A 14,857-nucleotide genomic window follows, 5' to 3' on the forward strand; every position below is an offset into this window, starting at 1 on the left:
AACAGTTATTGGATAGAAACAAGATTTCTACATCTATAAAATCTTTGGTTTTCCTAAGATTCAGCTGTACATAGAGGTGGTATGGTATTATAGCTTTGGCAAAGCAGTGAATCATAAACCAAAGTATCTGGAAACTTGGATCAACTCTGCCAGTGCCAATTTTATGAAATTTGACCTTATCTCAGCCATTCTTGTCAGCAGCTTTATCCATGGAAATCACTAATAATTAATACCTCCCCCCCCCCACCACCTCTTGGGTTTCTGTGACGATCAATTGGAGATTAATAGATAAAAGGGCTTTAAATGTTGAAAGTTGTATATAAACATGAGCTCTTATTATACTGAAGTTGTTCTTGTGATTCCAGATTTGGTTTCAAGAGGCAAAAAATAAAAAAGATCAAACTGAAACACACTAGCCCTGAAATTATTACTAGTAATAGTGGAATAATTTGTCTTAGTAGAATAATTAGCCTTCATTTTGACAATTTCACGGACTTCCCTGGATGAGCACACATGGCCCATTTAACTAAGGATGGTTTAATAGGTGCTGTTATTACAAGTTATAACAATACTATACAGCTTATAACAATATTACACAGCTGATATATATTTCCCTTAGGAGATAATTTTATACATTATCTGGATATTGATTTTGTTTTAATCCACTTCTCCCAGATCATAATTGACTCAAGGGAATGACAATTCCCTGAAATACATCAAAGCATCAAGGCTCGTCAACCTGCACGAGTTGGCTTTGATGGATGTTTGGCTTGTCTTCTCCTCCACAATTTATTTTATGTAGAAAATACATGTTTCAATTCAGTTTGTCTTTGAAGACATCTGTTTTCCAGTTAACCTCCAATTCTTCACACACAAACACAAAGTCACTGACTAGTTTCAAATGACATGTTTTTTAATGACTTAAGTAAATTAAGTATTGCATTTAGAATCATTAAAATGTATTTGAATGGTTAAACTACCTTACTTGCCTAGGCTTCTCCAATTATATACACTCTGTATTTTTCATCAATGAACCCATCGCAGGGAGGGAAGCGGTAGAGATAAAGACGACAGGAAGGAAACAGAACATGTGCACTCACCACAGATGAAAGGAGTCTCATCTGAATTATCAGCACAGTCATTCACAAAATCACATAGCTTGTCCTTGGCAATGCAGTGCTTGTTAGCACACGTGAATTCTTGAGCAGTACATGTTCTGTCTGCGCTTAGAAGTGGGGAACAATCTTGAAAGGAAATATCATCCACTGCTACATCTCCTATGTAACTGATACCACGTTTTGCCCTGAAGATAATCTTTAAAAGAAAAAAATAAAACCACTGAAAAAAACAACATCAGTAGACTCATTCATCAAGAATTTAAAACTTGGGAGACTGGGATAAACGTACATAGACTATTGATGCTGTTGTTGAGTTGCTAAGTCATGTCGACTGTTTTGCTACCCCGTGGACTGTAGCCCTCCAGGCTTCTCTGTCCATGGGAGTTCTCAGGCAGGAATACTGGAATGGGTAGCCTTTTCCTTCTCCAGGTGATCTTCCCAACCCAGGGGTCAAACCCACGTCTCCTGCACTGGCAGGCAGATTTTTTACCACTGAGCCACCTTAGCTTGGACACACTTTTGATATTATGTATAAAATAGATAACTAATGTGAATCTACCATATAGCACAGGGAATTCTACTCAACGCTCTGTGATGACCTAAACGGGAAGAAAATCCAAAACTGAGGGGATACATATATATATATATATATATATATATAGCTGATTCACTTTGTTTTATAGTAGAAACTAACACAACGTTGTAAAGCAATGCACTCCAATAAAAATTGCTTAAAAATTTAAAAATAGAGTTCAAAACCTGGGACAAACAGTAAATGCAGTACAGAACATAGGGCTTGAATCTGATAAAAATGACCCTGCCATCCGTATGACGAAACTGACCCAGGAAGGTGGAGGGACACTGAAGATCTGTACCAGACTCAACACATAGGAACGTGCGAGCAGCAACACTCGTGCCTCTCGTCTAGGTTTTTGAAGATGGGGCCTGAGAAACTGGCAGGAGTCACCCATCACTGCTGCCTCTGTAAACCTCAGGGCCAAAAAAGACCTGGGCGCTTGAGAGCCTCAACGAACAAAGAGGTAGGAGGCCCACCAGGTGACAGAATGTACCTAGAGACAGAAGATACAAGCGTACTTTTTTTTAAAAATTATATCCACTTACCATTTTTTTGATCTAGTCAACTCAACTAGTGTTTATCAAAAACATACCAAACCTCAAAACTATGAATTTTTTAAAAATTGGCCACCTCTTTGGACTTGACACAATTGTGATTTGTCTTTGATTAATGGATGTGATGAACAAAATTCTCAAGTGTGTCACTATTGGTCAGTGAGATGTCACTTCTATGGATTTTGATAGAAATGATGGAAAATAGAATAACAGTACTCACTAAAGTTTTCTAAGTGAAACTAATTCAGATAGTTTCTATTAAATTTGTCGGCAAGCTAAATATGTATTTGTGTGTTAACAGGAAATAGTCATATATTTTAAAGCAAACTTGGGACAATTAGAGATGAGTTAATAAGAAATACCTATTTATTGTCATCAAACTCTCAAATCTTTTTACCAAATCTAAACAACTATTTTTAGTTTTTCCTTAATATATGATATATTTTTATACTACTATATGAAAAACCTAGGTGTTTTCCTTTTAAGATAACTGAAAATTCACATATTTTACATTATAAAAAATATACATTTTTATGTACAATAAATTCATGTATCAAATTTACATAAAAGGAAAAAATAATTTTTTTCATAGTAGTTGTACTGGAAAAGAAAAATAAATTTGTAAGATATATTAAGAGCTTGGCTGTGATTAAGAAGAGGTAAAATTAGAATTATAAAGACAACTTTTTTATAAGAAAAATTAAGTCCAAGACAAATGGATACACAAACTGAAACAGATATTCAATTACTGGATTATCTGAACTCTTAAATACATAATGCATTGCTTCTGATTAAGAAATTATATAATTCTAAAAGTATCTGAATATTCATTTATTTGTCATCCTATAGATAAACCTTAGGTACTTTGCCATAATCCAATGGTTAAAATATCACTTACGTGTCAACGCTCCACACAATGTTGGTTAAGATTCCATAGACTTTAATACCGAATGTCATTAAACATTTTTAAAAGCACAAGTATATTTTTTCTACTACAATAAATAAAAGTTGGATCAATTATTTTATAAAACATAGGAAGCAATAAAGCATGGCATCTGTATTATGGACTTGCACTTGACCTGCCTGTACTTAAAGCCTATCACTGCCTTTATGTAGTTATATAAATAGGGCAAGTTACCCAACTTTTAAATATCTCTGTATTCTAATCTATAAAATGGAGATAATAATATAAGTCCCTTATAACATTACAGGAATAAGTTTTTTATTCATAGAAGAGTACTTAGCATTTAGTAAGTACTATGTACATGATTGCTCTAGTTATAAAATTATTATAATTAAAGATTATGATTAAATTGTGGTTCTCAAATATAACTTTGAAAATGACCCAGTGCCGACTCAGTATATAATTTCTAAAAATACTATATACTTCTACTCAAAGGTTAAAGGCACTCATGTTTCTGATGCTAAAGAGAATGATACTGTAATAATGGAAGAACAGTAGACAATATATATGCTCCATCACTATTTCTCCAGTGCGTAGTAATGTGCTTTCCTGCACATAGTAGGTTCTTAATATGCTTTTATTGAAGGAATGAGTGAATCATATTAAATATCAAATATTAACAAACCATTAAAATTTCATCCTAAGATTCAAACAACATGAGCATATTCCTCTGCAAATTCCCTATATGAAAAATTAAATTTCAGAAAGACTAAATTAATAATTGATTCCTCTGCTTAAAACCCTCTTAATGTTGTTTTGAACAAGATTTTACTATGCAAATATTCTACTTGCACAGAATAGTTAAGAATCCACTGCCTGAAGTGGAAGCTGATGCCTGGCAGCAGCTGAACCTTCTACATGTTTTTGGTGATGATCCTTCTTGCCTCTGTTAAAAGGTCTTGATGGTTAAACAGGTAGAATCCTTTAATAATAAATTTCACACAGTGCCAGGCCACTATATTGCTGTCCAATCTTTCTTATTCTCAAGTTGAACTTATTTCTTGTCCATTTCCTAAATTATCTACAAATGACCCTTCAGAAAACTAGGTTCCAGCAAGATAGATTTATTATACCTAACATTCTAAGAAATTGGGGATAATGCTGAATCAATGCCTTTATTTATTTATTTTAAAATGTTACCTTTTCTTTAAGTCTTTATTGAATTTTTTTACAATACTGCTTCTGTTTTGTGTTTGGCTTTCTGGCCAGGAGGCATGCGGGATCTTAGCTCCCCTACCAGGCATTGAGACCACACCACCTGCATTAGAAGATGAAATCTTAACCCTTGAACAACCAGGGAAGTTACAAGTATCAGTGCCTTACAAGAGCTGTATCTAGCCTGTGCGTCCATTGGAGTTGAAATGGGCTGATCTATCAGATATGGCACATGACTGCAGATACAGTTACTGAATATTCACAGCTGATTTGACTACATTTGCTGTTATATAGTGGAGAAGGTAATGGAACCCCACTCCAGTACTCTTGCCTGGAAAATCCCATGGACGGAGGAGCCTGGTAGGCTGCAGTCCATGGGGTCGCGAAGAGTCGGACTCGACTGGGCGACTTCACTTTCACTTTTCAGTTTCATGCATTGGAGAAGGAAATGGCAACCCACTCCAGTGTTCTTGCCTGGAGAATCCCAGGGACAGGGGAGCCTGGTGGGAGGCTGTCTATGGGGTCGCACAAAGTCGGACATGACTGAAGTGACTTAGCAGCAGCAGCAGCAGCAGCTGTTATATAGAGGACTGGAAATGCAATCGTTAGCAAAGATAGTATACCATCTATAGATACATGTTGTAAATTCAAAGAATTCAGGCTTGTGCAGTTAAAAGTGAGAAAAAATGACATAAATGGCTCTGGATTCTCACTTTCCCATATCCATTCTAAATCTTATCAGTTAAGCATTATCATCCAGTAAATATCCCTTCATGTCAGACAAAGCAAACCTCCAAAAGCAAAAATCACACATCCTAGGAGCTCTTTTTTGCCAAATAATCCATAAAAAATAAAATTCACATTAAATATCTTGTCACATAATTACTTTGGGGTTAAATGTTTTAATCTAGGTATCATTCGTTCTTTTCCTTAACTTTTAGGTCTTATCCTAATATTATTGTATTTTACATGAAGACAAATACAGCATCACACAATTTTGTGCTTCCCCAGATATTTTTCAGTCACGTAAACCTGTTTTCTCTAATAAGGTTCAACAATGCAGTGTACTTTCAAAGGTCTCTTTAATCAGGTTTGAAATAAATGAAGGTAATTACTCTACAGTCTCTGAGAATCTATTTGCAAAATAGAGTGGTGTATGAGACTGTGGAGGCATGACGGTTGTCACTAAAATTAAATATTCCTAGAAATATGGTTGTCTGATTAGGAACAAAATTAGGGCAGTCCAGAACTATAAATTCCTTATGGAAAATGCTATATGGAGTGGTAAGAATTCATGTAACATATCAGAATGGGAATGGGAGGCCAGAAGACAGGGGTAGAGGAAATAAAGAAAAAAATCAACAAAACTCAATCATTATCTTAACTTGTTTACAAACCTGTATATGGGAATGAACACCTAAAAACAGCTCCACTTTTTTCCACTGTGCACCTTGCTGTCCACTTTGAGCCCACAATTTAGAAGTAACATTGTCTTTCTTGCTGAGTACCTGCAGAGATAAATCAAGTAAGAAGTATTGAAACATTGTGCCTTGATAAATTTTAAACATGTAGAATTTCCCCAGTATTTCTTTTAATTTTAATGTCAACATGAATCCCTGAGAGAAAAGCTCAGACATTTTTCATTAGATATCTTTGTTTTCTAGAACAGCACTGAGTCCCCCAGGGTACCTTACTAGCTCTGTGTAATAAAGTCGTGCATGAATATCTGTCAGTCAAGTCTGAAGGTATCTGGGCACCATTTAATTAAGAATTCTTAACTACCTTATCTTTTAAAATCTGACAGCAGGAACAACTTGAAGTTTCAATATTGAATAACAGTCATGTAGTCACATGAAAAGCACAGGATTATTTACTGAAACATAGTTTTGAGAATGACCTTGTGTTCAGTGGGGATGGTGAAATTACAACAGAAGCCAATTCAATTCCAACAGCACGTATGGGCGATATAAGCAGGCATCTTCTTATCTAAGCCAGTAAGAGTTCCCCACCCAATGAACTCTCACCAGTACTACTGGGGCGAGGGAGGGGGTGGCTTCCCAAGTGGCACTAGTGGTAAAGAACCCACATGCCAATGCAAGAGACTTAAGAGACATGGGTTCGATCCCTGGGTCAGGAAGATCCCCTGGAGGAGGGCATGGCAACCCACTCCAGTATTCTTGCCTGGAGAATTCCATGGACAGAGGAGCCTGGTGGGCTATGGTCCATAGTGTTGTCAAGAGTCAGGCACAACTGAAGCGACTTAGAACACTCACATGAGTACTACTGGGCCCTCATTCTAAAGGCAAATTGAGACTCAGCAGATAAATAATCATGGCTCTTCATTTAGATGACACAAAAAGAGCCATCAAGGGAGTAATTGAGAAGAATAGTTTCACATTTTAAAATAACTGAATTAGATGATGTATTTAATTATATCACGACATTACTTTTTAACAATACAAATATGTACAATGAAATTATTATTCACATAAAGGTGTGGGAAGGTTTGGGTTTTTGAGAGTGAAGTTAATTTTGAATGCTTTAATCATTATTTTTTAAAGATGTTAAATAGAAATGGTTATTTTTACAAAGTTAGAGTTTTCAGAGTCATATAAAAATTAGTTTGCAACTAGCAAAAATACCACTAAATTCTTGGTCCATAAAATTCAGGTTGAATTTTAAACATATTAAAGTCAAGAAAACAGAATTTCTAAAAAATCTAAAAAATCATTTTTGAAGTATACTAAATGAGTCAAGGCTATGGTTTTTCCAGTGGTCATGTATGGATGTGAGAGTTGGACTGTGAAGAAGGCTGAGCACCGAGAATTGATGCTTTTGAACTGTGGTGTTGGAGAAGACTCTTGAGAGTCCCTTGGACTGCAAGGAGATCCAACCAGTCCATTGTGAAGGAGATCAGCCCTGGGATTTCTTGGGAAGGAATGATGCTAAAGCTGAAACTCCAGTACTTTGGCTACCTCATGCGAAGAGTTGACTCGTTGGAAAAGACTCTGATGCTGGGAGGGATTGGGGGCAGGAGGAGAAGGGGATGACAGAGGATGAGATGGCTGGATGGCATCACTGACTCAACGGAAGTGAGTCTGAGTGAACTCCGGGAGATGGTGATGGACAGGGAGGCCTGGCGTGCTGCAATTCATGGGGTTGCAGAGTCGGACACGACTGAGCGACTTAACTGAACTGAAAATGAGTGTATAGGAAATAGGTCTTCTTTGTATGAATATTGCTGTACATACAAATCACTAAAGACAACTGTGTTCATATAACATAGTACCAACATTTAATGTCCTTTTATTCAGCCATGCACAAAAATATGGATTGTATGTATTACCACTGTAATTATTTGATAATTAATTGCTTATAAAATTTAAGGCTGTTTTATAATTTTCCATCTACTAATGTAAAATCATATTTTGAAAAAAAAAATGAAAGCCTATTTCAGACAATTAATCTCAACCACAAAATACACCCACTAAATAATTCTCATTTTTCTTATGGAAACCCTGTAGTCAGTTGTATTGATTGTTTTCTCTAAAACAATTTTTAAAGAATCAGTGTAACACAGAGGTAAATTATAACTTCAATCCACAAGCCTACTTGGATGTTTTCAGGTTATTATATGCACACATCATATACACAAACAGGTTTACTCTTTAACTGTTTTTGGTGAGAAGTCTCATCTATAATAAGTAAAACTATTCTTCCAAAATTGATTTATAAATTTAACATATTTCCAATTAAAAAAGTAAAAGCATTTTAAAAATAAGATATGTTTATCTAATTTGGGGGGATATAATACTTAATATTGCCAGAAAAATCCTAGAATAATACTAAAATTACATCAAGCTAGCTGACAAGAAATGGATAAGCAGGTGATCTGCAGTGTATTTCTCTCTACTTGTTGGGAAAAAGAAAGCAGGTAACCCAAGTGTCACCTCTTTGTAAATATACTAAATATAGGGCTTCCCTGGTGGTCCAGTGGTTGGGAGTCCTCCTGACAATACAGGGGACATGGGTTCAATCCTTGGTCCAGGAAGATCCCACATGTCATGGAGCAAGTAAGCCTGTGCAGCACAACTACTCAGTCAGCACTCTAGAGGCTGCAAGCCGCCACTGCTGAGCCCACAGGCCACAACCACTGAAGCCTGCAATGCCTTGGGCCTGTGCTCCGCAACAAGAGAAGCCGCCACAACGAGAAGCCTGCGCACCGCAACTAGAGAACAACCCTGGCTCACCGCAACTGGAGAAAAGCCAGCACACCGCCCTGAACATCCAGCGCAGTCAAAAAAAATTAATTTTTTAAAAAGATACTAGAAAGAGATAACAATGGAGTGTGATACATAATTCTATATTGAATTAAAATTTTCCTACAAAAGATTCTATTGGGATAGTGGACAAGAAAAAGAATCTCTGAGTGAAAGATACATTAGAGTTGCCTGTGAGATTTTTGCAACCTTTTGTGAGTTTCAAACAGTTTAATATATATGTGTGTGTGTGTGTGTATGTGTGTATATATATATATATATATATTTTTTTTTTTTTAACCAAGAAACAATTTGAAAGAGACTATTGGAGAATGCAGCACCACTACATCAAAGACAACAAGAATGCACATCCAAATAATCATCCAAGTGCTTATATTCATTTGTTGTGTTATTCACAGAATATTGACTCTGAAACCTATATGACATATTTCAAGTGTAAAACAGTATCACACAGTAGCTGTAGCCTCAGAATATTCATAATCATATACAACATTATAAACTATATGTCAATAAATTAAAAAAAAAACAAACATGAGGTCAACTGGCTACTTGAGTTTTGAAACAAACTTTATATGTTTATAAATGGTCTTGACACACTTTTATATGTCAAATATATTTGAAAAAAAATAGAAGAGAAAATAAAATGACCTAAAATAGACCATAATCATAAATAGGGTAGTTAAAAAAATTCTATTAGACATTCAGCTCCAATTCTACTAAATTTTTTCAGTCATAATGTTTTGAAACCAGTTGATAATTATTGGTAATTGTCCATTTCTCATTTATTAGCAGACTATATATTTTAATAACACTAAATTGTATAGTATGAATTTTTATAGAACGAATTTGGAAAATGCCATTGCCTAAGCAGTACCTGGAGAGAACCAACTGTGGCACCATTCATATGAGTCCAGAACACCAGGGTACATTTTGGTCCCGTGCGTGAAATGACAGGAGTAAGGATATCAGCTATGTCACCAAAATTTCCATTGGAACTATCAGCATACAGGTACCAGCCGTCTGCGGTATTTCTAGGGAAAGAAGGATGTGTTTATCAGATAAAAATGAAGAAGAAACTCATAAATACAGTTTGTCATTGATCATACATTACAGTTCTGTAATTTGTCCTAAGAATATAACATGCTGTTTAGCATAATAATGACTCATAACCTTCAGCACAGACATTCTTCTATTTTAATTTTGAATCTATGTAGCATTGGTACAATGTGCAAAAATTATGGTAAAGGCTGAAATTACCAATCTAACATGTAATGACTTGATCTTTTTTTTTACAGCAATACTACCAATACTCTGATCAGCTTTGTAGAGCTTATTTTTATGTGGGTAAAATGAGACTTTGAAACACTGAAAACATTTAGAAGAGGCATAAAAAATGTAACTATAAATATAAATAATTAAAGCATGAAAAAGAGAAATGAACTGTCCTGGGGTTCTATTAACTGGTCTAAAGTCTATCAGGTTCAAATTTATTTCCTCTATTAGGTCAGTTTTACTTAAACATATTTTAATAAATTGGTAGATAATTTTTAATGTGTGTCTTTTCTCTCTGAATTTCATACAGGAGAGGGAAACTAATGATGGAAACAAATATCAGCATAATCTTGCCATAACGGATAGAGTTTATACCCCCATTTTAATTATCAATTCAAAAAAGAGATAAGACATGCTATGCAACATAGAGCTTTTTGAAATATTAAATAAGGAAGTGATTCCTCAAAACTTGGGCATTCTGGCATTCTTTCACTTCTTTGATTAATTAGCTTTCACAGCACTTTTTCACCACATGTACCATAGAGTTTAAACTTGCTACTTATTAAAACCATTTGGAAAGCTGTATAACTTCTGGAGGAAAGTAGTATGAAATATTAATAGTAAATAGATGGAGAGAAAGAGCAAAGTGTCCCTTCAGTCACCACATGTTTACTGAGTCAGTCTTTCGAGTCTTACTTATCCGGCAGTGGGAATGTGACTGTGGACAAGACACATGACAGGGCTGAGCCCTGGCCACAGCATTTACTAGATGGCATTTTAGGCAAGTTATTTAACCTCTCTGAACCTACTGCTCTCTTTGTTTATAAAATAGGATAGCTCCATGTTATTAACAGGAGTTAGAAATAAGTGGAACCTCTAACACAGTACCTGGCCCATCTAATATATTTAATAAATGGGAGTTGTGATTTGTGATTATGTTTGTGTCACTAATTGTTGCTAATGGAATAAAGAATTTAGTGTCCTATGAACTACACAGGTTATGAATTAAGATTATTTTTAAGAGGCAGTATTATCACATTAAATTGTCAGAATTGTGTGTCAATGACTAAACAGTTCCAGCTTTTTTCCTTGTGTGTGCTTAATATCCTAGGATCCCACAGATGCTGAGAACAAAGATGAATACATGAATTATTCAGTGGTTCAGGATTCACTGAAATTCAGCTCCATTTAAGTAGATTTTTTCCCCCAAAATTGGCAAACTGACTCTAAGCTTAATATAGATATCCAAAGAACTAAGAATAGTCATTTTATCACAAAGGAGAACAAAGTTGAAGAATTTACTTGATCAGATATCAAGATTCATTATAAAGGTAGAATAATCAAGATAGAGTTGTACTGGAGTAAACAGAAAAACAGGCCAGATAAATGGATAAAAAAGTCTTAAAATTCTATACATATTTATACATCTGATTCATGAAAAGCTTAGTTCTTCAGAGCAGTGAAGGAAAGGACAATCTTTTCAATGTGGACTGAATAAATTATGTAGTCCTATGGGGAAAAAAGAAACCTTGATTTCACAGCATTCAAAAACAATAAATTACAGATAGAATATACCTGAAATATGAAAAGTAAAACAATAAAGCTTGTCTATGGTTTTTCCAGTGGTCATGTATGGATGTGAGAGTTGGACTGTGAAGAAAGCTGAGCGCCGAAGAATTGATGCTTTTGAACTGTGGTGTTGGAGAAGACTCTTGAGAGTCCCTTGGACTGCAAGGAGATCCAACCAGTCCATTCTAAAGGAGATCAGTCCTTGGTGTTCTTTGGAAGGAATGATGCTAAAGCTGAAACTCCAGTACTTTGGCCACCTCATGCGAAGAGTTGACTCATTGGAAAAGACTCTGATGCTGGGAGGGATTGGGGGCAGGAGGAAAAGGGGATGAGAGAGGATGAGATGGCTGGATGGCATCACCAACTCGATGGATGTGAATTTGAGTGAACTCCGGGAGTTGGTGATGGACAGGGAGGCCTGGCGTGCTGCGATTCATGGGGTCGCAAAGAGTCGGACATGACTGATGCTTTTGAACTGTGGTGTGGAGAAGACTCTTGAGAGTCCCTTGGACTGCAAGGAGATCTAACCAGTCTATCCTCAACAAAATCAATCCTGAATATTCATTGGAAGGACTGATGCTGAAGCTCCAATACTTTGGCCACCTAATGCGAAGAACTGACTCATTGGAAAAAACCCTGATGCTGGGAAAGATGGAGGGAGGGAGGAGAAGGGGATGACAGAGGATGAGATGGTTGGATGGCATCACCAACTCAATGAACTTGAGTTTGAGTAAACTCCGGGTATTGGTGATGGACAGGGAGGCCTAGCATGCTGCAGTCCATGGGGTTGCAAAGAGTCAGACACGACTGAGTGACTGAACTGAACTGACTATATAACTACATATTTATATAAGGAAGAACAACAGGATGAAATACTGCCAAATGGTAATTTTATATCTTTGGGGCCATGACTATTTCATCTCTTACACAGTGTCTGGTTCACTCTCAACAATACTTGATACTCTCAATAATACTTGATACTCTCAAAAATACTTGATAAGCAAAAAGTACTTTTAAAATCACATGTGAAAACAAAAACACCAAGGGAATACTAGAGCTGTAGATCAGATGATATTACACAAGAAAATTTTATAATAATATGTTCCAGGCTAGGGGAGAAAAAACATAAAAAGATAGAACAGTATGAATAGATTTGGAGGCCATGGAAGTATTTGGTGATTAAAAGTCATAATTCTAGTAACGATAAAAGCATTTAATCAATGGTTCTTCAACTGGAGGTCCTTGTACTAATTTCACAGCAACTAGACAATGAAAAAATACAAGTGCTTCATTTCCCCCAACAATACAATTCGAGAAAATTCAATCACAATAACAAAAGTACATGAATTATTGGAACAATTCTAATTATATTCCCTTGAAATATCCCCTCACCTGCAAAGAAAAGGAAAAAGGGAGACATTTCAGGAGATCCATTTGAAAAATGAAAACAATACCACTGCATTTGTGTTTTAACACTGTCCTATGAACACTGGGCTTCCCCAACGATCAGCAGTAAAAGAATCTGCCTCCAAGCCAGGAGACATGGGTTTGATCCCTGGGTCAGGAAGATCCACTGGGGGAGGAAATGGCAACCCCAGTATTCTTGCTGGAAAATCCCATGGACAGAGCAGTGTGGAGTGCTACAGTCCACAGGGTGGCAAACAGCTGGACACAACTGAGCAACTGAACATGCAGAAGCACACCTACACAGTACCAATGTAAAAGTATATCATCTGGTTACTAGTTTTATAGGCCTTAATTGAGGACATATGATGTGTGCATGATGTCTAATGGAAAGTGAAGAATTATCCAAGCACGTGCCTGAGATGAAATTATTTGAGCACGTACCTGCAGAGGAAATCAACTCCCCTCCTGGAAAGAGTACAGCAGTAATGATCATACCTAACAGTACTGCCACTCATAAAACATCAGCATCTCTCTCCCAGCCTTCAAACTGTCTTTTCTCATACAGGGCAGGAAGTATGATGTTTTATAGAAATACACCTTTTCTAATAAAACATAGCATAAACCACAGTAGTAAAGGTTTAAAGAAAGCACAGCTTTATATCCAGGTGTCACAAAAGTAAAGATCCAGGCGATGATATAGAAGTCACTAAAAAGTCATTATAAAAAGAGATCTGATTTACAGTCATGCTATTTTTTAAAATGCTGCCTAAGTATCATAGGATAATCAGTTTCTAGAGCCTCAGTATTACACAGATTAAGTGATTTAAAAATTGACATTTCCCTCTTATTTGAGAAGTGAAGTGAAGTGAAGTTTCTCAGTCATGTCTGACTCTTTGAGACCCCATAGACTGTAAAAAATAAACCCTTGCATGGACAAATCAAAATATACAGGTACAGTATGAGGGACATATTCTTCAGGCTTATCCTCTGTGTTGAGATATATCTTATGATTATAATGCTGTAACAGGCTGTTGTAATATACCTGATGATACATGCGTGACTGAAAGTTGTCATGAACTTGATTACCTGCACGAGTAGCAGAAAATACAAAGTGTTCAACAGTATAATTCTCCTGGGGATTTCCATAGTATCACCCTCATGTGTGCAATGAACCATCCTTGCCGTGTGTAACTGCTCCCCACCCCTCCTACCAGCTCCACAATCTGATCCACCGACTGCTGGAGTAACCTTCTTACATAAGACAGAACACTCAGAGTTCTCATGTGGGATTTTTAGAATATAAGGGAAAAGGAACATTCTTTCTTGAGTGTCAGGACATAACCCCACCCCCATCCCTGACCCCCACCCAGGTCTGAAACCAGATGTGTAGGATTCCAAAATTCCACATATGCCCTCTACATTCTGCTGGAACATTGCAAAAGACCAAAAAAGAAAAAGGTTCTATTTGATCTTATTGGTCCTTTACAATATACATTTGATTCTACCATCTGGCTTAGAAATCTTCAATACACCTTTACTTACTCAAAGTGAGATCCCTGAACTAAATTGTATGTTCCTGGATTGCAAGTACATAAGAAGCCTTGGTAAAATACACATCAATTCATTACATACACTGTCCTGATCAGCTGACTATTTTGTTTCATTTTTTTAATAGTTAGAATTTCTTGATAAAGGAAGCACTGAATTAATTTGCTTCTGGCGCAAGCTTGTTGATATCATCGTTTTCTTGTAATAAGCCTGTCCACAGAGCGGTCTTTCATAACGAGAAAAAGTGAGTTAGTCGCTCAGTTGTGTCTGACTCTTTGTGACCCTGTGGACTGTAGCCCACCAGGCTTCTCTCTCCATAGAATTCTCCAGGCAAGAATACTGAAGTGAGTAGCCATTCCCTTCTCCAGAGGATCTTCTCAACCACAAAACCCAGGTTTCCTGAATTGCAGGCA

General features: G+C 36.4%; 1 protein-coding gene across 7 annotated transcripts in view; it reads right to left on the reverse strand.

The window, feature by feature from the left end:
* The window catches only part of MALRD1 (MAM and LDL receptor class A domain containing 1), a 743,525-nt gene that overhangs the window by 346,812 nt on the left and 381,856 nt on the right, over nt 1–14,857 (reverse strand). For all 7 annotated transcript variants that reach the window (XM_044928177.2, XM_044928178.2, XM_044928176.2 and 4 more), the window contains 3 exons: nt 9,523–9,679; nt 5,766–5,876; nt 1,101–1,314 (listed from right to left, as the gene is read on the reverse strand). In XM_044928177.2, the coding sequence (XP_044784112.2) occupies nt 1,101–1,314; nt 5,766–5,876; nt 9,523–9,679 (482 nt within the window). The remainder of the gene's footprint in view (nt 1–1,100; nt 1,315–5,765; nt 5,877–9,522; nt 9,680–14,857) is intronic.

This window comes from Bubalus bubalis, chromosome 14 (assembly GCF_019923935.1).
Source record: "Bubalus bubalis isolate 160015118507 breed Murrah chromosome 14, NDDB_SH_1, whole genome shotgun sequence".
NCBI lineage: Eukaryota > Metazoa > Chordata > Mammalia > Artiodactyla > Bovidae > Bubalus > Bubalus bubalis.